The sequence below is a fragment of the Lytechinus variegatus genome, chromosome 6 (genome assembly GCF_018143015.1).
Source record: "Lytechinus variegatus isolate NC3 chromosome 6, Lvar_3.0, whole genome shotgun sequence".
NCBI lineage: Eukaryota > Metazoa > Echinodermata > Echinoidea > Temnopleuroida > Toxopneustidae > Lytechinus > Lytechinus variegatus.
The window spans coordinates 31,672,105-31,695,399 of record NC_054745.1 but is presented as its reverse complement, the minus strand read 5'-3'; the positions used below and the strand labels follow the sequence as shown (position 1 = coordinate 31,695,399).

At 36.5% G+C, this 23,295-nt stretch overlaps 1 protein-coding gene across 1 annotated transcript; it reads right to left on the bottom strand.

Moving 5' to 3' along the window:
* Positions 1-147: 147 nt before the first annotated feature.
* On the bottom strand, positions 148-23,295 carry LOC121417370 (cornifelin-like). The gene is made up of 6 exons (XM_041611057.1): positions 23,190-23,295; positions 16,056-16,088; positions 7,185-7,240; positions 3,370-3,463; positions 2,583-2,722; positions 148-683 (listed from the first exon to the last, which is right to left on the bottom strand). Exons 2-6 carry the CDS (start codon positions 16,069-16,071, stop codon positions 576-578), a joined length of 414 nt encoding a protein of 137 aa, XP_041466991.1. The 5' UTR covers positions 16,072-16,088; positions 23,190-23,295; the 3' UTR covers positions 148-575.

The window sequence follows — 23,295 nt, the reverse complement described above, 5'->3', positions numbered from 1 at the left end:
AATTATGTGTCCAACCAACATTGGGCAATTCTTTTAGGCATATGTATTAATCCAGTGTGATGAATATTGTACCCATTCTAAAGTAATTCCTGTTTGTGTGTTTTTTACCTTACTGGACAATATGCTTCCCGCATTGGGTAAAATACTGCCCCGAATTGGTTGGACACATAATTACCCTCGTGCTGGTTAAAATCTTACCCAACATGTTTTTATTTTACAATGTACCATTTCTCGTTGTTTCTCATCGCATTTGACTTTGAAACAAGTTCTACCAAACCAACCATATTCTAGTTACTTCGATTAGGTTGGCAGCATATAGAATATTAACAATGAAAATGAAATTGGAAAATCAGTCGACCGTGTTTGAATTTCGACATCTTAACAATGAAAGAAATTTACAAATTTCCTTAGCCCAAACACAAAGAGAAAAAATCAAAGTAAATGAATTGTAAATATTAGAATTATCGGAATAGTATTATGTAAGTAAACTACATTTAAAGTGTAAATGTCTGCGAATTGAAAGATGTCGTTTGCCCATGACCTGCTGTTGAGCTCATATATCGTAGCCGGGGGTCTTAGGCCTGTGCTTTTCCCGCCTTGATGGCCTTAACTTCCCGGGCAAGCTGGCATTGTGCACACGGCTCCAAGAAAGTAGACAGACAACAGTCGGTGAGGATAGTACCCTGTCACATGATTATAGAAAAAAAGAAACATGTCAATAAATTAAATCTAAATGGAAAACAGTGAAGTACTCAGAGTCGAGAGAGAGGACAAAACATGGTGTCTATTGCATTTGAAAATAAAAGTCACAAGGGAACGAAAATTCAGACCTTTTCCAGAATTTCGATGTAGTAACAAATTGATTTTGGCATAAATTTTGATATAGAATACTGTATGCAGAAAAATATCATATTTCACATGTATTTCCTTTTTTGTACTCTATGTATATATCATGTCCCTTTTACTTGGACATGGATATTTTTCTCCATACTATCATTAATATTAAGATCTATTTTTCATTATCATATATTCTTTATTGTTATTGTTTTTTTGGAGGGGGATACAGTGACCCCCAAGGTAACAAGCAACATTGAATGGGGAATAACTTGATGGTTGATATCTCGGATGGATGAATTTTAAAATATATAAACGAATGATTACTTTAACTGTATAGCCCTGAATTAATCCAAAAAATATTTAAGTCCACCCCAGAAAAATGTTGATTTGAATAAATAGAGATAAATCAAACTAGCAAAACGCTGATGATTTCACCAAAATTGGACGTAAAATAAGAAAGTTATGACAATTAAAAGTTTTGCTTATTTTTCACAAAACAGTGATATGCACAACTCAAATGAGAGGGTTGATGATGTCCCTTACTCACTATTTCTTTTGTTTTTCATTGTTTGAATTATACAATATTTCATTTTTCTTATAGGTTTGACAATAAGGACCAACTTGACTGAATCATATAGTATTGAACAATGCCCATTCCACATGTTCAGGGAGGAATTAATCGTTGAGTCATTTGACAGTGAGGAAAAAAATAGAATATTCCCTATTTTCTATAATAAAATACAACAGAAATAGTGAGTGGATGACGTCATCAGTCTCTTCACTTGCATACCCACCAAGATGTGCATGTAACTGTTTGTTAAAGTTAAGCAAAACTCTAAAATGTCAAAATTTTCTTATTTTACATCCGATTTTGATGAAACCTTCACTGGTATGCTTGTTGGATTTTTTCCCTTTTTATTCAAATCAACTTTTTGTTGGGGTGGACTTGTCCTTTAAATGAAAAAAAAATCATGCGTACTTGGTAGATACATGAGTGTGTGAGGCAAGGCGAGTCTCCTGAACGCTTTAAAGTATGTGAGGATGCGGATGTATGATTAGCGTGTGTGGGATACCAGTAAAATCTGAGGTATTAAACACAATTTGATGTACGTGATTGTGTCTGTGAGTGTGTGGGAGAGGGAGTCATCTGGATAACATGTATACGTGTGGGTGTGTGTGTGTGTGGAAGAGGGAGTCACCTGTATATCATGTGGGGTGTGGGTGTGTTATGGTGTGTGGAAGAGGGTGTGCGTGTGCGGGTGTATGTGTGAGTGAGTGGAGGAGAGATTTACTTCGATATAATGTGTGTGCAGGGGCCCGTTGCAGAAAGAGTTGCAATCAAACGCAACTCTAAAAATCAAGCGCAACTTGATTTTCAACCAATCAACAGCGCGCATTTCTGACTTGCAATTGATTTTTAGACTTGCGTTTAAACGCAACTCTTTATGCAACGGGCCCCGGGTGTATGTGTTAGTATGTAGAAGAGGGATTAACCTCGATATGTGTGTGTTTGTGTGTGTAGGTGTGTTGTGGTGTGTGGAAGAGGGTGTTACATCGATATCGTGTGTACTTCCGTGTGCGGGTGTATGTGTGGGTGAGTGGAAGAGAGATTTACTTCGATATAATGTGTGTATTATGTGTGAATGTGTGTGTGTTAGTACGTGGAAGAGGGATTAACCTCGGTATGTGTGGGTGTGCGTGAAGGCGTATCATGTATGGGCGCAGCATGTGGAAGGAGGAGTTACCTGAATGTTATGGCGCCCTCTAATTTGGGTCCTCATCGTGATGAGTGAGTTTGGTACGCAGCAAGGCACGCAGCAGTTCTCTCCCATATCGGTCGCGATACAGCACTGATGACATGGGCCAAGGAATAGTCCCAACAGACCTGAAATTGAAGATAAGGTTGAAAAGTAGGTTGAAATCTTAGATATTGCAGTTGAGGAGAAGCTGAAAATGAGGGTCAAATCCGCCACTAGCTCCACCAGCATTGTTTTTTTTATTATTAAAAAAAAAGTGGTGGAGGGGGCGAGTCGAAGGTAGGAAAGTAGTAAAGGGTTGCAAGGGCAGACTGCACTTCAATTTTTGTTTTTCATTTTTCAAAATTTCTGGTGGAGGGGGATGCCCCTTTGCACGACTCCCCGGTGACCACCACCAAAATACACTAAATGCAGCTAAAACATGTAAAAGGATATCATTCATTTGTCATTATTCATCATAATCATATCGATCTCCGTTAGTTTTAAAATTGACTCTTCAATAATTCAGGAATCAAAGGATTAAGAAATACATAGATGAATAATAATTTAAAAAATTCATTAATTCGCTAGAAAATTCAATTTGGCAATAATCAATGGAAGGAATGTGCGAACAACCAATTAACAAAACGTCATAAGAATAATGTTACTTGAAGGATGAATAGCCGCGCATTCATTACATTAGTCTCAAAGTAGCCATGCTCTGTGATAAGTGAAAGAGGATGACAAGAACGAACATATATCTTAATTTTTTTCATTTATTCAAGACCATACTTACAGGTTGGAATGTCCTCAAAGCAGGAGCAAATTCCAGTGTGCCAGTCACGTGGGTTACCACGTGGCATCAGAGGATTGGTCACCGTGCTAGTCACCTGACAATTTCACCAGGAAAAAAAGAAGAGAGAAAAAGTAACAAGTGGAATGCCTCTGGCCGTCTCACCTGCATCACGCGGTTCAATATAGCAGCAGTGCTGACTTTGAATACTACTCTAACTCGCACAAGATGTTCAGTGATACATGGTTACTCTTATGTCCACTTTTTATGAACTAGACCAATAAACTTACAGAGATATGATGGTTATTCAACAAAAAACCCCAACATGGCCAAAGTTCATTGACCTTACAAGACCTTTGACCTTGATCATGTGACCTGAAACTCGAACAGGATGTTTAGTGATACTTGATTACTCTAATGTCCAAGTTTAATGAACTAGACCAATAAACTTTCAAAGTTATGATGGTAATTCAACAGATACCCCCGATTCGGCCAAAGTTCATTGACCCTAAATGACCTTTGACCTTAATCATGAGACCTGAAACTTGCACAAAATGTTCAGTGATGCTTTATTACTATTATGTCTAAGTTTCATGAATCAGATCCATAAACTTTCAAAGTTATGATGGGAATTCAACAGATATCCCCAATTCGGCCAAAGTTCATTGACCCTAAATGACCTTTGACCTTGGTCATGTGACGTGAAACTCATGCAGGATGTTCAGTGATACTTGATTAACCTTATGTCCAAGTTTCATGAACTAGGTCCATATACTTTCTAAGTTATGACGTCATTTCAAAAACTTAACCTCAGGTTAAGATTTGATGTTGACGCCGCCGCCATCGCCGTCGCCGTCGGAAAAGCGGCGCCTATAGTCTCACTCTGCTTCGCGGGTGAGACAAAAACTGACGGGCTTCGTTACAGCAACAACCTACTCAGGCTTCACATTTGGCGAGACACGCTCCAAATACTCCCCTCGTTTTCTTCAATCAATTCATTTGTTATAACTATGGTAATACACTAGCGTACCTACGGGGGGGGGCAGAGGGGGCAGTCTGCCCCCCCCGACGAGTCACAACCCATACAAAAGACATATCCCTGCCCCCCGACGAGCTTGAATACCTATTTTGCCCCCCTGACAAGCTTGAAGACCTTTTCTTTTGTCAAATTTTTCGACCGGTTTTTGCCCCCCTGTGGAAAATCCCAGGTACGCCATTGTGGTAATATCAACATATTCTGTCCAAACTTGCACAACAAAGGGACAATTGCCCATCAAATATCCATCTTACTTCAAAATGCAGTGCAGAAATAATAATAATAACAATAATAATAATAATTAATTGATTATAGTCCATGTATCAATTACTCACAGGAAATATTGTTCATTTCACTCAGTAGTCGATTTTCGTAAAGCAAGGAGAGACGGGATACTAAATAACAATAGAATCATGATACTGATATAAAACAAAAATCATTCTGTACCGAAATAAACTAAGCGAACTGCAAGGTTAAAGATGGTAAGTGCGATGATCATTGATCACTAACAAAACAGGAATGATGGACTCGTACTCTTATCCATTCAGTTTCTTGGCAGCCTACAACGTCGAGGTATAAATGAAGAGTTTAGTTGCAAAAGGGGTTAGGTCCACTTTGGACCATTCCGAGAAAAACCACGTTTTTTATTCTCACTTATTGCAATATTCTTACGAGAAACTAAATTGTCATGATGTACTACCCCATCATGTGAACATAAAATCGGGTATAAACGAAATCGACCTGTCTTCAATTTTTTTCTCTATATTAAAAAAAAATATCATTGTGGACCTAACCCCTTTTGCAACTAAACTGAAATGAATCCAATCTCTTTTGATTAAAAAGGTGATTTTTCTTTTCCACTTTCAGTCACGTTTTCATTTGAATCTCAAATTGTCTTTGGTATCACCAGAGTGACTAAAAATTTAGTGGTTTACAAACAAGAAACAATAAAATTTATGAAAAATTGACCTAACCCCTTTTGACAAATGAGTTCTTCAGAAGAGTTTACTTGCAAAAGGGGTTAGGTCCACTCCAAGAAAATCATTTTTTTTTTATTCTCCCATATTGCAATATTCGTATGCGAAACTGAATTTTTATGATACCCTACCATGAGAACATAAAATTGGGTATAAGAGAAATGTACCAGTCTTTTTTTTAAGATATTCTTTTACAAAAAAAGGATGTGTGGACCTAACCCCTTTTAAAACTAAACTGAAATGGACCTAACCCCTTTAAAAAAAAAAAAGATTTTTCTTTATCATTTTAGTTCACTTTTTAATAGTAATTTCAACTTTTCTTATAGAGCTACTAAAATCTATACATTAACACATAAAAATCAAATTTGATGAAAAATGGACCTAACCCCTTCTGCAAGTGAGCTCTTAAAATGTTGTATAAGTAAACGGATAAAATGGCCTCAAGTGGGAAAATATCTATTCAATTTCAATTTAATTTCAATTCAATTATGGTTTTATTGTAGGAAATGGAAGAAGTTTGCTAACAAATGATTTGCTGAATGAAATGAACAATATTTCCTGTTATGAATTATGAATACATGAACTATTATGAATTATAATTACTATTATTTTATTATTATTATTATTGCATTGCATAACGTGACAAGAGTCCGAAGACTTCAATAAACTACATAAATGACTCCTTATAATTGCTGGACCTTGCATTTTTCCCATAGATATAAAGTAAATAATAACGCAAATTAGTATATATTTCTATGATTTTACCCGACTTACTGTAAACCATATCAGATTTATTATACTTTTTTTAGATTGTCATATTCAAATGTATTTATTTATATCATTCTTATTATATGAAGATATGAATTTATCATTAATTTATGAATAAAATGCAGAAACTTTTGAAGAGAATATTGCTCATATACACTTTAAAAAATGAAGTGCTAATTTAGCACTTACAGTGCTTGTATAGTGACTGCACTACGATTGCTGATTTTTTAGTTCAAATTTAAACTAGAAAATCAGCAACCGTAGTGCAGTCACTATACAAGCACTGCAAGTGCTAAATTAGCACTTCATTTTTTTACAGTGTAATGTATCTCATTGAGTCACATGACCAACAAATTGCATTCTGGGAAAGGAACCATTATCAATTTGATTAGTTATGTAGTTGAGCTTATGCCTATTACACTGATTTATGCATACTGTCTTTATGCTATAGTCACACCAACGAAACCGACTCCAGACCGTTCAAGGCTATTACGACATTACCAATGGCATACCATCGGTCGGTTTGGAGTCGGTTTCGGTTACAGTCACACCAACGAAACCGACTCCAGACCGATCAAGGCTATTACGACATTACCAATTGCATACCATCGGTCGGTTTGGAGTCGGTTTCGGTTACGGTCACACCAACGAAACCGACTCCAGACCGATCAAGGCTATTACGACATTACCAATGGCATACCATCGGTCGGTTTGGAGTCGGTTTCGGTTACAGTCACACCAACGAAACCGACTCCAGACCGTTCAAGGCTATTACGTTATTACCAATGGCATACCAACGGTCGGTTTGGAGTCGGTTTCGGTTACAGTCACACCAACAAAACCGATACCAAACCGATCAAGGCTATTTCGTTATTACCAATTGCATAGCATCGATCGGTTTGGAGTCGGTTTCGGTTACAGTCACACCAACGAAACCGAGACCAAACCGATCAAGGCTATTACGTTATTACCAAAGGCAAACCATCGGTGGGGTTTGGAGACGGTTTGATTTGTATGACCGTCCTGCCTGAACTCACCTGGACCACCGTCGAGCCTGGCTGGGTGATAACCACTTCACGAGTCTCACATTTTTCTAAAAAAACAAAAACAAAAATACATGTATGATCATGCCAACATATATCCTTTATGATCGTGGTTGATTTCTAATTAGTTTCTAACAATCATTAATATGGCTGGGTAAAATAAATGGGATGTAATATAGATTTTTATACGACGACATGAAGGCCTAGAGGCGCGATAGCTCAGTCGGTAGAGCGGGGGTTTTGGATTCTGGTGACCCGGGTTCGATTCCCAGGTGGTGCGCTAGTGCCCTTTGGTAAGGCATTTATCCTCATTACCAGGTCCCTCGGAGGTCCCACAGGCATTCGTGCTTTCTTAGCAGTCAGGTAAAAAAAAACCTCGGTATAAAATAACCGATGGGTTAAAAGTAGGGGTAACTTGGACGGAGGTGGGTCGGAGTATCTCTGTCCAGAAGGGCACTATAGTCCGTCCATCCTCCGTGCAAATCAGCCTTTGTCCTGGGCTCCGTAACACAAAGGTTTGCGATGGATTGCAAACGATTGCAAATATGAAAGAACCGCACTGATTGGTCCATGTTCAGTATTTTAAACCAAATGCGCGTGTAACATTGATATTGATTGGTCAGTCCATTTAGCGATTGATCGCTATTCTTTGTGTTACGGAGCCCTGGTCTTGATAAGAGAAATATCTTTGGAATTTGATCGATGCATAATAGACATTCCGACTAGGGTCCCACGTCTGAACAAGGTTTTGGTAAATCTTTGAACTACTTCTGGAGAATATAGGCCCTAAAGGCTTTTCAAATAGTATTGACACATTATTTTCCTATTGACGAATGCAAAACCCTAATGGTAAAGGGTGAAAATGTTGCTTTGATTGGTCGATTTGATCGACACTGGAATGTCCGCTACGGTTCTTTTCAATGGACTATTGTTCGTATTAGAATGAGCAATATTCATAGAACCACAATTCAGGTTTTTTTTCAACGTTTGAAAAAGTGTGGTAATTGCTACCGGTTGAGTAAAATGTTCATCCTCTAATTTGATGAGGACATATTGGTTGTCTTTCAGAATGCAAAGATAAAATCATTTTCATTTTTAAAACCTCATAACATTTTATTAAATCTACATCACAATACATTAAGTGGCAGCTGCCCGCATATGACGTCACAAAAGAAAGAAAAAAAATTAACACTGTCTTCTCTTTAAAAGCATTAAATGCATATTGATACATGATGTATTAAATCAAGTGATTGACTGAAACCAATCATGTGATCAGTCGTATAATCAACCTAACATGGTGTAAAAAAATGAAAATGAAGGCGGTGCCCCCCCTCCCTCTATGGCGGCGTTGCTGTGTGCAGAATTGAAAAAAAAAATTAAATGGGAAGTTTGCTGACCTGCTCTGTGTTTGAAGTCAAATCGGCTTAAATAGTTATCATTCAAGTGGGCGCGTATCGCAAGAATACTCTGCTCAGATTGTTGCATTATGGGTAATATACTTGGCCAGACATGAGGAGTTGAGGGCCTGACGTAGGGCTAAGCTGTTTCGTATGCCCTTTAACCATGTTAACGCAGGCATACACGAACACCTTCGTCCACACGTATCAAGGTTTAGCGCCGGATCAATGAAGTGGAATATGATCATGTTTGTCTCCCTTATGATCTCTTTGTTTAGCGGCAAATGGATTCACTGTGATATACTAGTACCATGAATGACACATGTTATTGGATTTTATATACACCACAGATTTGGTATATGTTCGTTATATTTCATGAATTACTTTCTGTTTTGAATTTCGTTTATACGTTGTTTTGTTATGATGATGATAATGATGATCTTACTTCTACTACTACTACTACTACCACTACTACCACTACTACTATTTATTTATTTATTTTGTTTTATTCATTTTATACTGCCGGGTAGGCCTGTTCAGTTCTTAAAACTGCTTTACAAAGGCGCCCTGCAGTTTAAAATACATGACAAGATAACTATAAAATATATCATTAAAAAAAAACAATCAACGTCAAAAATACAAAATACAAACTATTTAACATCAGAAACAATTAACACCAAAAAATATAGAGTGGGAAGTGACAATTTGAACATACAAGTACATAGCATTGTAAATCAATGGAATATTATTTCGCTCTTTATCAATTTGTATGAAAGGCTTTGCATAATTAAAAAAAACAAGGAGGTACTGGCTGGTGAATTTGAAGGAAGTGCATTAAATAATTTGGGTCCGAAATATGATTTTCTTTTATATTCAATTCTAGCTTTGTGAAGCTGAAGGGGGCATCGCAAAGAAAACCGTGTCCTGTATTTCACGGGCCGTTTACATAGTAAAGATTTTAAATAATTTAGAACTAATTTATTCATTATTTTATATACAAGAACATAAAACTTATATTTTATACGCTGATCTACTGACTGCCATTTCAGTGACTGCAACAAAGAAATTTGTGATGTATTATAATATTTTTTCAAAACCATCCTGGCATAATTATTTTGAAGTTTTTGTATCTTATCTAAGTGTATTTTTGCACTGCTTCCCCAAGATGTACTACAGTAATCAATGTAAGGTAAAAATCATAGAAAAGTCCAGCTTATGATATTAAAGGACAGTAAATGCTTAATCCCCTTATACAACCGATTGCCGAGATATTTTACAAACGATATTAGTAATATGTTCACGCCAAGTCAAGCCCGGATCGAGCATGACCCCTAAGTATTTAATCATTTTTACATTTTCTAATTGCGTGTTCCTACTACTACTACTATTACATGTACTACTACCACTTCTACTAATACTAAAACTAATAATAACAATAATCATAATTAGTTTTTTGGGGGGCAGAGTATGACATGATTTTCATCGTAAGAAAATAAAGCAACAAATACATAGTTTATATCATATACCAATTTGTGTCAATTAATGATTTTTAGGGTAGGTTTTATCTTGGAATTAATGACTTGCTTTAACAAATGGATACGAGTTCGTTACATGCCCAGACAGAAAAAAAGTCTGTCAAAACATTTCAACAATTCCTTTAGTTTGCGAAATTGGCTTTAATTCTATCTATTCATACATTTCATTAACATGTTTCGAGGGTCTAATTTGGATTTTTTTTGGGGGGTTTATTTGGCTATTTTGGACTGTCAGATTTATGTGTAGGGCGTTTATGATCGATACATCTTAATACAGTGCGTATCAAAAACAAGTTTACACTCTGAAAAAGCACTGGGAATTAAAAAATTTACAATATGTGGGTAATTTTTTCACATATAATTTTGGGTTTGGGTCTCATCTATCCAATGACAGTAAAATTTTCGAGAGAATGTTAAGTGAGCACTGTCCATTTTTGTTAAGTGAGCAGAAATCTGTTTGCGCAGAAATGCTCGTTTTCACGATGTGTCAAGGGGAAAGGGTAAAATCAAGCTTACCCTGCTAAACATTTCTCAAACACTTCCCCTGTACTTTTAGTCAATTTAAAAAAAAAACCCGGATACATTTAAGCATTTTTGTAACAATTTTGCCACCTAAATTGATATTTAACACTTAGTAAGCACAACCTTAACCCTTTATGTGCCAGCTGGATCTGAGGACATAACTGAATCTGAACAAAAGTTTACATCAGGCATCTCCAGCATTTTTTCACTAAGTTTTTATCATTTAAAGAAGGTTTAAATTTCATTTTTTATTTAATACTTGTTTCTCCACACTCTCCCAAGCTTGAAAATAATTAACAAAATGGAAATCAAGTCTAAGCCATTTCATGTAAATCACAGCTTATTGTAAAGCAAATATCGTCATGATGGCCTCCGTGTGTTGGGAAGTGGGGTGGGGCGCAATGCACTCTTTGAAGTGTTTTGGGCAAGGAAACAAGTTAAAAAAGGTAAAATATATCTTCAAATCAAGTTTAATAGCTAAATTCAACGTGTTCTTTGTGATTAAGGTCTGCTTTTATTCACATAACTATTCCAAAGTTCTGCGCAAATCATTTTCACTAACTTTTTAAAAGTTAGTGGTGCTCACTCAAGCGGAAATATTTTTTGACAGTTATATCGTCATTTGCTTAAATGGATCTGTACCAATGTTAAAATGTCGAAAAATCTTCAGGATATTACAAATGTATTATTTTACAGGATTTTTTTATAAGTGTAAACTTTTTTTGATACGCACTGTATATATTCAGCCACGGTGGAGGTACCGTGGCCGAATGGTTTAAGGCGCCTGGCTATACAAGGGAAGTTCGGGGTTCGATCCCCGGCCGCGGCACCTATGCCCATGAGCTAGGCATTTAATCTACAATGCTCTTTTATCCTACTTTCAAAAATGAAGTGCTATATGCAATATCATCAAACTAAGCATGCTAAGTGTGCACTTGTTTTAAAAGAAATATATAAGAGATATAAAGTGTATTGATTGAATGGATAATGAACGATTGCAAATTAATTAAGGCAATAAAATAAATAAATGGATTATGAACGATGATTCAATGAATAAATGGTCGATGGATTGATGAATAAATGACAAATTTCCATGTGGAAAATAAAATGAATTTGAATTGAATTGTATTGATTTGAATGACTGGATGAATGAATGGATGGATGAATTAATGGATGGATGGATGGAAGAGTAAACGAATGAAAGCACGAACGAATGAATAAATGAACAATATTAATGAACGAGTGAACGAACGAATGAATGCATGAATGAACGAATGAATGAATTAATGAGTTGTAAATGGATAACTGAATAAATAGGAAAATGCATATTGATAATGCGATTGGGTTATTTTTACCGTTTTCTCTGGTCTGAATGGGGCACGAATCGCCCACGGAATGAATTTTATTGAATGGAAAGAGGGAAGGGCATCGTTACAATAAGAAACGTGACTTGAAAGAGAACATAAAATTGGTTTAATTTTGGTGTGCGTCGTAAAGGGAGGAGATATATGATGAGAGGGTGGTCGGGGTGAAGGGGATGTTGGAGAGAGAGGAAGAGATAGAGAGAGGGGAAGGGGGGTGGGGTGGAGAGAGATATAGTAATCTCAGTCTCATGTGATGAAATTTGACGTGGGCTTAAGGGATGATCAGGGAATGGGGTGGGGGATGAGAGAGAGAAAGGAAATATGTGAGCGGGAGGGTGTGTGTGTGAGAGATATAGAGAGGGGGGAGGTGCGATAGCTCAGTCGGCAGAGCGAGGGATTCGTATTCCGGTGACCCGGGTTCGATTCCCACTTGGCATGCTTGGTGCGCTAATGCCCTTTGGTAAGGCATTAATCCTCAGTACCAGGTCCTTCGGAGAGAGGACCTTAAGCCGTCGGTCCTCTGGTTGCTTGCTTACAGGCATTCATGCTTTCTTAGCAATCGGGTAAACAATCACCACCAATCACATTACCCCCCCCCCCCTCCTTGAACTTCAATAGCAGCCAGCACTATTTCTACTGAAGTGGATGTATGGGGGGAGCAATGCTATTTTGTGAATATCTGTATTGTGCGGCATAGCTTTCCCCACACAACATCATTCTCGAATAGGGAGACAGTCAGACAGGGGACACAGAGAGAGAGGGGGGGGGGGGGGGGGTGGGTAGCGTGGGGTGCTCAACCAATTAGGGAAGCGTAAAACTGATTTTTCACCCCAACATTATTCCATTTGTCGGTAGCCGCCACCCCTTTTACACCCTATTTACCATGTATACAGAAGAAGTTTCTTTCAATTTACAATGCACAGGTTTCTTGGGGATGAATGTGATTCGCAAATATTTGCAGTTTTCATTCGTCTCAGTAAATACGGTGTATGATTGAATATTAGCATAGAGAAAAATAATATTCCCAGACACTTACCGGGGTCGGTCTTTTCCGGAGGTCCTTCACAGTTATTTTGTATTTTATTTCAAAACTTCACTAAGGAGCTCCCTTGCATGAAATTGAATAAACTAGTTGTACACGCTGAGGAAGATATTACAGGCTATATGCCCACCCCAATTCACAGTAAAAATGCCGTTAATGTTCATTTTTTTTACACAACGCTGTTAACTCTGTGAACCTTGCATTACTTTTTTTAAACGGTTTAAATAAATATCTAGTATATTTCAAGCAAATCCATTTTTCATTATTCTATTCTTAATAAATTAAGCATTGTTGTCTGAATCGTTAAGCAACTACTGCAAGGTTTAATAAGTGCCAAGTAACAAGTTGTTTTGAACAAATTGGATTATACGTCACACAAATATTCAAAAAATATGTTACCGTGAACTTGATTGTCTTTGAACTAAACTATTCACTATAAGAGAGATATTTTGATTTAAAAAAAGAAAGTTATTGTATAGGCATATACATATCCTGCATGGAAAACAAGTGGAAAACGCTTTTAAGGTGATGTTGGTAGTGCACAATGCACATTTTCTAGACAAACTCCGCAATCATCATTTTTGTAATGAAAGGACACATATGTTTCCTTGGACATATTGGAGTGTGTTCATGACCTTCTAAGGATTAGCGCTATATTTATTTCATTTTGACGATTAATCGATCGGTCACCGAGTTGGAATCAATATCAAATGAACTCATTCTCTTTCTGAGTTCATCCCCTCCCCCAGGTTTGTAGACAAACAGCATGACTTAGGATGTTATTTCTTTATTGAAAAAAAAACTAATGGAAATACACATACATACGTATTGCATTGCAAGCAATTCAAATTTTCATTTATTCGTGCTCACACCAATGATACGTATAGCATTTTATTTGTTGTAATGTAGGATAGAATACTGTTGCTAGAATGTCTTGCTCAAGATCACAAGTGGAATAAGGAGGCGCGATAGCTCAGTCGACGGAGCGGGGGTTTTGAATTCCGATGACCGGCGTTCAATTACTCATTGGTGCGATAGTGCCCAAATAATAAACCATTCATGCCAATTACCAGGTCCCTCGGAGATGACTTTAAGCCGTCAGTACACTGGTTGGTTGCTTACAAGGATTCTAAGCCATCAGGTAACAAAAAAAAATCATCACAACCGTGCGGGTGGCCGGGAATCGAACCCCGGGCTTCCATGTGTCTAATCAGGCGCCTGAGACCACTGGTCCACCGCACCTCCAACAGTGACAAACGGAAGTCAGTCTTTTGAAAACCATATCTAAAATTGCCAATCCAACTGTGATTAATTTTTTCATAATGATTACTCATTATTGAAACTCGATTTGAATTCTATAAAGTGAGTACTATTCCTGAAAGTAAGTGCACAAGTGAGGCGAACGATTTACAAATTTGTTTATGATAATGATGATGATGATGATGATAATGATGATTGTGGTGGTGATGATGGTGATGATGATGATAATGATGGTGATGATGATGACGATTGTGATTATGGTGACGATGATGATGGGGATAATGTGATGATGATGATGATGGGGATAATGTGATGATGATGATGGTGGTGATGATGTGATGATGATGATAATGTTGATGATGGTGATGGTAGGAGTGATAATGATGATGATGACGATGATGATTAAAGAAAGGTGTAGTTCCTTTCATATTTTTTTTCATAATTGCTCTAAAATATCTGAATCAACGTACATACCAATATATTGGTTTTTAGTACGACTAAAAAAACTAAGCTGAAATTCACATGGAACAATGTTAAGTTGAATCGCTAGATTGAAAAATAATTTATATGATTTCAACTTTCAATAATAAAATTACTAATTAAGCGCGAATGGCGTCACATGTATGTTTGTATAAATATATCATAACCCTGCATGATTGATAATACTGCTGTTTTGGGATTTCGATCCATTCTTCATCCTTTTATTAAGAACGCAGGTTTACAATCTATTTGATTAAAGTTAAAATAATTCATTTCCTTTTATAAATGCACATTTCTCAAAATTTCACATTTCTTTGGAGTTAAATCAATAGAGTCAGAATCATATTCTGTTACAAAAAATGGACTGCATTAGAAGCCAAGAGGTGCATGTACATCATTGCACTTTGGAAAGGCAAATACCAACAATAAGGTAAACGATTTTCACGAAGCAGATTTTTTCCTAAGCTTGTCTACTTTTCGATAACATAAATGTCGACCCATGGTACATCGATGTCGACATTCTTTACGAGAACGCGTTTATGAAACGACCCCCCCCAAAAAAAAAAAAGAAGAAGAAAAGCCTGTATGTGTTTGCATAATTATCGTGGGTGCATTACCTTCAGAATATGATTGGACTGATTGATCTATATGACATAATACTTTGATTATTCAAAGGTCTTAACTAGAAAAAAAATATATTAGCAAATAATAATAACGATAATGATGATAATAATAACAATAATAATTATAATGATGATGATAATAATAATAATAATAGTTGTAGCAACAGCTGTAGTAGTAGTAGTAGTAGTAGTAGTAGTAGTAGTTGTAGTCGTCGTCGTATACTGTCAACATAACCCTGATTTTACAGATAAAAAAGAGATTTTGCAAAAAGCAATAACAGAACCATTCTGAAAATTCATAAAACAGAAAATTTTCTGCAGTTTAACAGAACAGGTCCGTTCAAAAAGGGGAAAAGGGGGTGTTTTATTTAAGGAAATTTGTAAGGTTCCATACACCAAATAGCAATTTCCTGTAATTTTGCATCATATAATGTAAGATTACGCAATCTGGTAAGATTACAGGTGTTCTCGAGAATCTGCTGCAGGAAAGTCTTTTATTTGAAGGATAAAGTGTAGTAGTAGTATAAATAGTTGTAATGATGATGTTAGTATTGGTGATAATAATAATGATAATAATTTTAGAAATAATAATAATTACCATGACAATATTGGAAAAGAAAAATAAAATCAAGAAATACTCACGATATTGAGTGGCCATTGTGCTGATTCAAACTCCTGGAAAAGAACAACACAGATTAAAAATGTAACATTATATTGGAATAGTTCCATGAAATATAGAATATATACTCAATAGTGATAACAGTCAAACAAATTTAAAATTAAATACCTTTTATTTCAATTCCATGTAAAAGGAAAATATAATATGAATCAAAGTTTATATACATTGTTGTATAAAGTATAAGAAAAAAAAGAAATGTAAGTGTATGGAAATGAGAGGTCCACTAAAAGCAAAGATTAAATAATGCGGTTCCCCTGATAAAGGTACTATTTCACATCATGGACCCTACCTGTTCACATGATCAATGCACAATTAAAGTGATTTGTTAACATTGGTTTTACTTTTAAAAAATCTGAGCTAGCAGGTCACACTTGTCACCTGTGTCTGTGATATGTTACAAAAATGAAGCCCAGAAAAAATTGCATTCGAAAATGATTATTTAGTGCTTTAAAAATTGAAATATAAAGTGACCGGAAACACCATCTTAATTTCAAACCATACAATTATGTGTACTATTAAGGCGTCTATAAGACACCTATTTACAAAATCGGGGTTTTGCCTTGTAGTTTTAGCTTTTCATTCTCAATAATGGTTGTTTTCATGTTTTTTTTTAGTTCTATTACATGCACTTGTACACATGTTTCATCTTGGTTTGAGAATTTTTAAAATCGGCTGCTCGCAAAGTTAAACAATACCTTTAAAGGCGAAAACTGATAATTATGCATGATATGCTTAAAAAAAAGAGAAGAAGCTGATAAAAAGGAGGGGAGACAACGAAAGGGGGAGTGGAATATCGGGAAAGAAAGACAATATCTTTAATGGAAAGAATGAAAATTTAGAAAGGGCAAGAAGAATTACGGCGCTAAAATTGTATTTATTTTCATATAAAACGAATAAAATATATACATGATAAAATTGTACAAATCGTAACAATCATATATTATGAAGGATGGCCCATTAATGTTCACTAATCATGAACATTAACCATGTACATGATAAATTATAATTCGTTCCATTAATCTGTGAATAGCTCGCACTGACAATTTTCTTTTCATCTAGTTGTTTGAGTAAACATTCTGATATTTATTCAGAATGCTTACGAAACCAGGTGAAGTGAAATGACGCATTGTTGAAAATTTGGAATGATTCATCCAGCCTTTTATGAGAGGGGACCTTGTTAGCTTTTGCCATAGGTTGAGGACCATTCAAGCGTATGCCTACATGGTTTAGATACAAATTAAGTCTGCAATATCACTGTGAGTAATAAAGTAATGAGTTTTGAGGGGAATAAAATATCAAACAGATACCTGCTTACCTGGAGGTTGAACAGCATACAGATTTTGCCTATATAGAGATTGGATATAACATTTCATTCCCCAAACGGAGTTATAGTTTCTATTCCCGTAGGGATTTTATTACACACGGATCTCCATAACATTCATGGGCGGAAATCCCAGGGGGGGGGGACAGGGGGACCCGTCCCCCATACTATTATTCAAAATCGAAATAAAACATGTATTTTTGCAGAGATGACCTATCTTTTATTGGTGATTACCCTTTTTTTTGGCAAAATTTATTTTGGTCCAAATGACCTTACATTTGGGCTGATAACCTCTTTTTTTTGGCTTGTCAAATTTTACAGCCCCTGGTCTCCCTATCATTGGGAAGAGATTTCCGCCCTTGATAGCATTAGTAATTTCGACACTGAAATGCTCAAAACTGTCTTATTGATTTTCCAAATGTTCTTAGACTTTTATTGATCTTATTCTTTCCTTCCCATGCGATACAATAGTTATAATAATAATACATTTATTTACCCAGGGTAGCCATAGCACTTCAGTTAGAAAACTGCTCTTCCATCGGGCCCTGCTTAACATAATATGTTATTAAAACCCTTCTCCAATCTAAATAATGAGCGCCTAGCAAGAAGCCTAGCAAGAAGGTTCCATTTTCATAAGTTTTTGGTATGACTCGGCCAGGGATCGAACCCACGACCTCCCGTTCATGAGGCGGACGCTCTACCACTGAGCCACCATGACCGGTTCTCAGTGAAAAGACTTAGGATTATATTTGATAGTCTATCATAATGTGAGAGCGATAGGACGCGGTAGGATGGGAAATATGCAGCATGCCCAGAAATCAAGTCTTGGAACTCTTGTTGGAATGCTCTCCAGGGAGTGGAAAAGATGCCTTATAAAAAGGTTATATGTTGACATGGTAAGATACGTCCACAACATAGTTCGCCCTATTGCAAAAAACTGTTTGCTTGGCAACGTAACGTGTGTCGACATACAACTTTAAGTCGAATTGACGAGAAAGTGTATTTCACCAAGTCGACATGCAACACTTTCTAATGGGGTGTTGCCAGAAACTTGCGATCAATCGCAAGTCTATTTTTGGTCCCTAAACCAATCGGCAGGTAAATGCAAACTAGTGATTGCGAATCTGCTCCTTGAAACAAGAAGTTCAATCTGATTTGCTTCAGCTAACGCTGATCTATCAGTTGTAAAATTGCAACAGAATATTCGCAATTGATCGCAAATATTTTCTTGCAACACCCCCTAAGCCAACTTGGTAAGATAGAATAACTTGCCACCGCGTCAAGTCATTAGCACTTTAGAGCTACCAGAACACCGCACTTCGTTAACAAATTTAACTCTGAAATGGTTGCATTAAACAAAAAGGGTTCATTCTTGGTGTGACCCCCCTGGATTAATCAGCTTGAAAGCACCAAACCGGTGAGCTATAAATCCAATCAAATCATCAGCATACTGGGTTATAACATGGGTTCGCATCAGTGGCGTACCTAGGATTTTCCACAAGGGGGAGGGGGGCAAATCCGTCGGCCCAAATATTTGACAAGCCAAAAAAAAGGTCTTCAACCACAAATGTAGGATTTCGTACCAGAAAAAAAGTTGACAACCCCCCCCCCCCCGAAAAAAAGAAGGTCTTCAAACACAAATATAGGATTAAGTACCATAAAGAAAATTGACAAGCAAAAAAAAGGTCTTCAAGCTCGTCAGGGGAGGGGGGGGGGGCGGGATACGTCCTTTACATGGGTTGTGACTCGTCATGGTGGACAGACTGCCCCCCTGTCCTGCCCCCCCCCCCTACCCCCGCGGAGGTACGCCAGTGGTTCGCATGCATCCTGATATTATTGGTTTTGATCATGACGCCTTTCTGAAAGTGAGTATCCATTTACTTGTAATCACCCAGCACAAAGCCTCCAGTTCTATTACACTAATTATTGTTGGTAACGGATACATAGCAAGCATAAAACAAGGCTTGGTTGTGAAATAGATGCATGGATACACGGTGTAATTGTGTATTTGAGGGCCCCTGGATAAAATCTCGATTTTTAAATATTTTTTTTTAATAATTACTTTTTAATGTAGCTATTGCAAAAATTGAACAGGAAACTGGATTCCGGAAATAGCGGCAACCTTTGAATTATATATTCAAAGAGAATGGAAGAGAAAGAAAGAAAGAGAGAGAAAGAGAGAGAGATTAGGGACAGGGAAAGATAAAGGGGTTAAAAAAAAAGATAGATCTGTAAAAAGTAGGGGCTTTTGAAATTTTGACATTCTAAAAAAACCCACAATCGTTGTGAGGTCTTGCATTTCCAATCAATGGTCGTACGCAGATATTTTTCGGGAGTGGGGGTGTAGCAACAAGCGTAAACTTTTTCGAGAAAGAAAAAACAAATCAAAACCAAGGGAGCAAAGCAACCGACCTTGTCATTGTGGCGCTTTTGCATCTTTTTCAAAATAAAATACAAGGATTTCTTACATACCTTTGGTGAATTTGTTACAAATTTCAGTAAAAGAAAAGTTAACCTGTTGACTTCTTAATTTTGTCATTCTCATATGATTTGTATAGGGATCACCTGGATCTGGTAGGCAATTGGTTAAGTTTTCAATCTTGCGGGGAGGGGACTGCCCCTTGCCCCCACAGCGTATAACCATAATCAAGCCTACTTCATTTTAAACTACTATGGTAACAACATTTATTTTCAAATTAAGGAACAATCAATTAAAATGAAAGGTCAATAATGCTTTATTAGCGATAAAACAATATTATGAAAATGGAAAGAAGAATTAGAATACACGTGTCTCATGGAGTCTTGTGAAAAAAATGAAAAATGTGATTATCTGTGAAGAAAGTTGCATATACATGGGATATATGAAATACATGTTTATAACAATCGTTCAGTAAATATTGATAACAATATGGCTACATAAGTATAAGCGCCGTGATATAAGCGCGACATATAAACACTTGCATAATACATGAGTACTCATCTGCCGACGGCGCTTATCAGACAAGATATTCTATGATTATCCGTTACCATGGTAATATATGCCGTTAAATAATACACAAAATCCAAGGATGGCGTTGACTCTCCAGAAATATATGTGGAAACACGAATCGATCTAATCTATATAGATGGTTATTTCTAATTCACTTTTGTTTGTTGCTTGTATATTTTCTATAGTGTTCTAGATTGTAAGGCGCTTTGATACGGCTTTAATGAAAATCGCTACATAAGACTAAGTTATTGTTATTATCATTATTTTTATTTTATGTACTTTGCTATTTATGGAGGATCATCATGACATATCTATGCAATTCCAATGTAGCGCTATTATAAATTCGTTTCAATTATTGAAGTAAATGGTTAAAGTAATGTTAAAGTCGGGACACCAATAGGGAGGAAATGAAAATGGAAAACAAGTTAAACAGAGCCAACCAATTTTGAAACCATTTTTTGTTTTAATAAGTACTACATGTATGAGTGAATATTATATGTTGAAAAATCATACTACTATATGGGATCCCCGCCACCAAAAAATAATAAATAAATGATTAAAAATATCCTTACACTGCACTTGTTTAGGGGTCATATTCTTGTTTAAAATGGGCCAAAATGTGTAAATGAAGCCCGCGAAAAGACTTGGTTAGGGGGTTATTTTGCACCCAGAGGAAAAACTCATTTATAGGGTGTTGGGAAATAATTTGGTCAGGCATGTGTATAGCAATATATTTGATACCCCCCCGGAAAATATCTTTGCCACATATTACCGTGGGCATGAGTACTGCAACCAAATCAGAATAATATCACAAAGCCAACTCCATTTTGTTGCCTTGAATCACTTACGAAAAATTATTTCAGATTCTCTGTAAAAACGAACTCCCCAGGAAGTGTTACTTATTGGTCGTATGTTCAACTGCAAATAATGTTGTGCTCTTTATGATCCTAACAACATACATTCATGCCCTTCAGTGGAAACATTGAAAAAATAAACAAATATTTACTTTCCCCATTTTTAATACATTGTAAACACTAGATAGCAGAACTTTTATTTGCTATTAAGCGCTTTAAACATGTTTGAATAATAACCTAAAAGAACCGCTTTATATATGTTATTGGAGCGTTGTGGCCCAGTGGATTAGTCTCCGGACTTTAAAACAGAGGGTCGTGGGTTCGAATCCCAGTCATGGCGTAATTTCTTTCAGCAAGAAACTGATTCACAATGTGCTGCACTCAACCCAGGTGAGGTAAATGGGTACCGGTAGGAAGTAATTCCTTAAGAAGCTGTGTGCGCTCTGAACGCCTAGTTTAGCCGGGTAATATAGGAGCGCCTTGAACACCTAGCAAGGTGGATTTGTGCGCAATATAAATTCCCTATATTATTTTATTATTTTATAAGCTGAATGTAAGCATGGATGTGTGTGTATGTATGGGTGCATTTGTATGTGTGTGTAAATGCATGCGTACACACATGTACATGTATGAAATTGAACGCAGTGCTTAATGATTCATCGATGAACCCTACTCATCCCAGGTATTAATTTGATTATATGGAAAACAAGGACATTATTTAGAAGTATAGAGATTGCAACAAATAAGGAAAGACTGGAGCTGATGGCATTGACATGTATAACGGACAATTTTTTTTTTCGAAATATTTTCGAATATCAACATAATGCAGATGGAGTATCATTGGTCTGAAAAATACCCCTTTTCTCTTGACCTTGCCGTCTTGGGCCAACACTGGAGGGTAATTGTAATAAAACAGAAAATATGCGTAATAATTAACATATAAGAGCAGCTAGGTTCATTACAGCAAACAACAAGCTTGAACTGTACAGTGACTACGCTATCAACATATTGGTTTGGAAACAAAAAGTTCGCTTTTGTTATTGATGTGCATGCCAATTCAAAGGAATTGAAAAAATGCATGTTAATTAGCATAAGTAGAGAATACCCATTTTTGTGATTTGAAGGGCATCTATGATTGTTGGGCGTGCCTCATTACACCTATTATGGAATGAAAAATAATCATGCTATCATGTGCATTTTATAGAACTACATTAAATCATGATATATGAATAAATACATCATTTATTGTTCGAAATAGACATGAAATGAAAAACTCCGACAATTTCCTTTGCCCAATTGATCGTCGGCCCGACGGCCACCGTGCAGCGCCAGATCGACGAAGCTCTATCCCTTTAATCGTTGAAGGCCAAACAGCGTAGCAGCAACTCCCATCTTTTTACGTCTTTTGGTCTGACGCGGCCAGGGTTTGAACCCCTCACCTCCCGGTTGTGAGTCGTACGCTCTACCAACTGAGCCAACGCATTACATTATATAACATATTATTCAACAAACGTGGAATACATACCGACACAATAATATTATTATCATTTATTTGGCTATAAAAAAAAATATGCAATGTAATTACAAGAAAAACATCTACAGTTATTTTTTTTCATTGTATTTAAATGATATCAACATGATCCAATGGCGTTCCACATCAATCTATTGTAGTTGTAAAATGTATTACAAAACTTTGCATTCGTCAATCCTTTTTAAATGAACATCGACATGTTATGGCTAAGCGCGCCGCCACGCCCATTGCTTTTCGCAATGCAACCTGCCTCCCACTTCAGAAACAATTCTAAAAAAATGTCGCTAAATCAAGCACAGCTTGCACACAGAATTAATCTTCTTCATATTAATGCATGTGAAAATATCAAAATACCATGCAATAATGAATTTATCTCATTCCGTGAATTGAAAAAAGACTTACCCTATTTACTGAGCGGTAAGAACCTGTAGATATGTACACACGCCAGGAATATGAGGACCGTAGTATTAGCACTGCTAGTAGTGTCACACACCAGTTGATCAGCCCC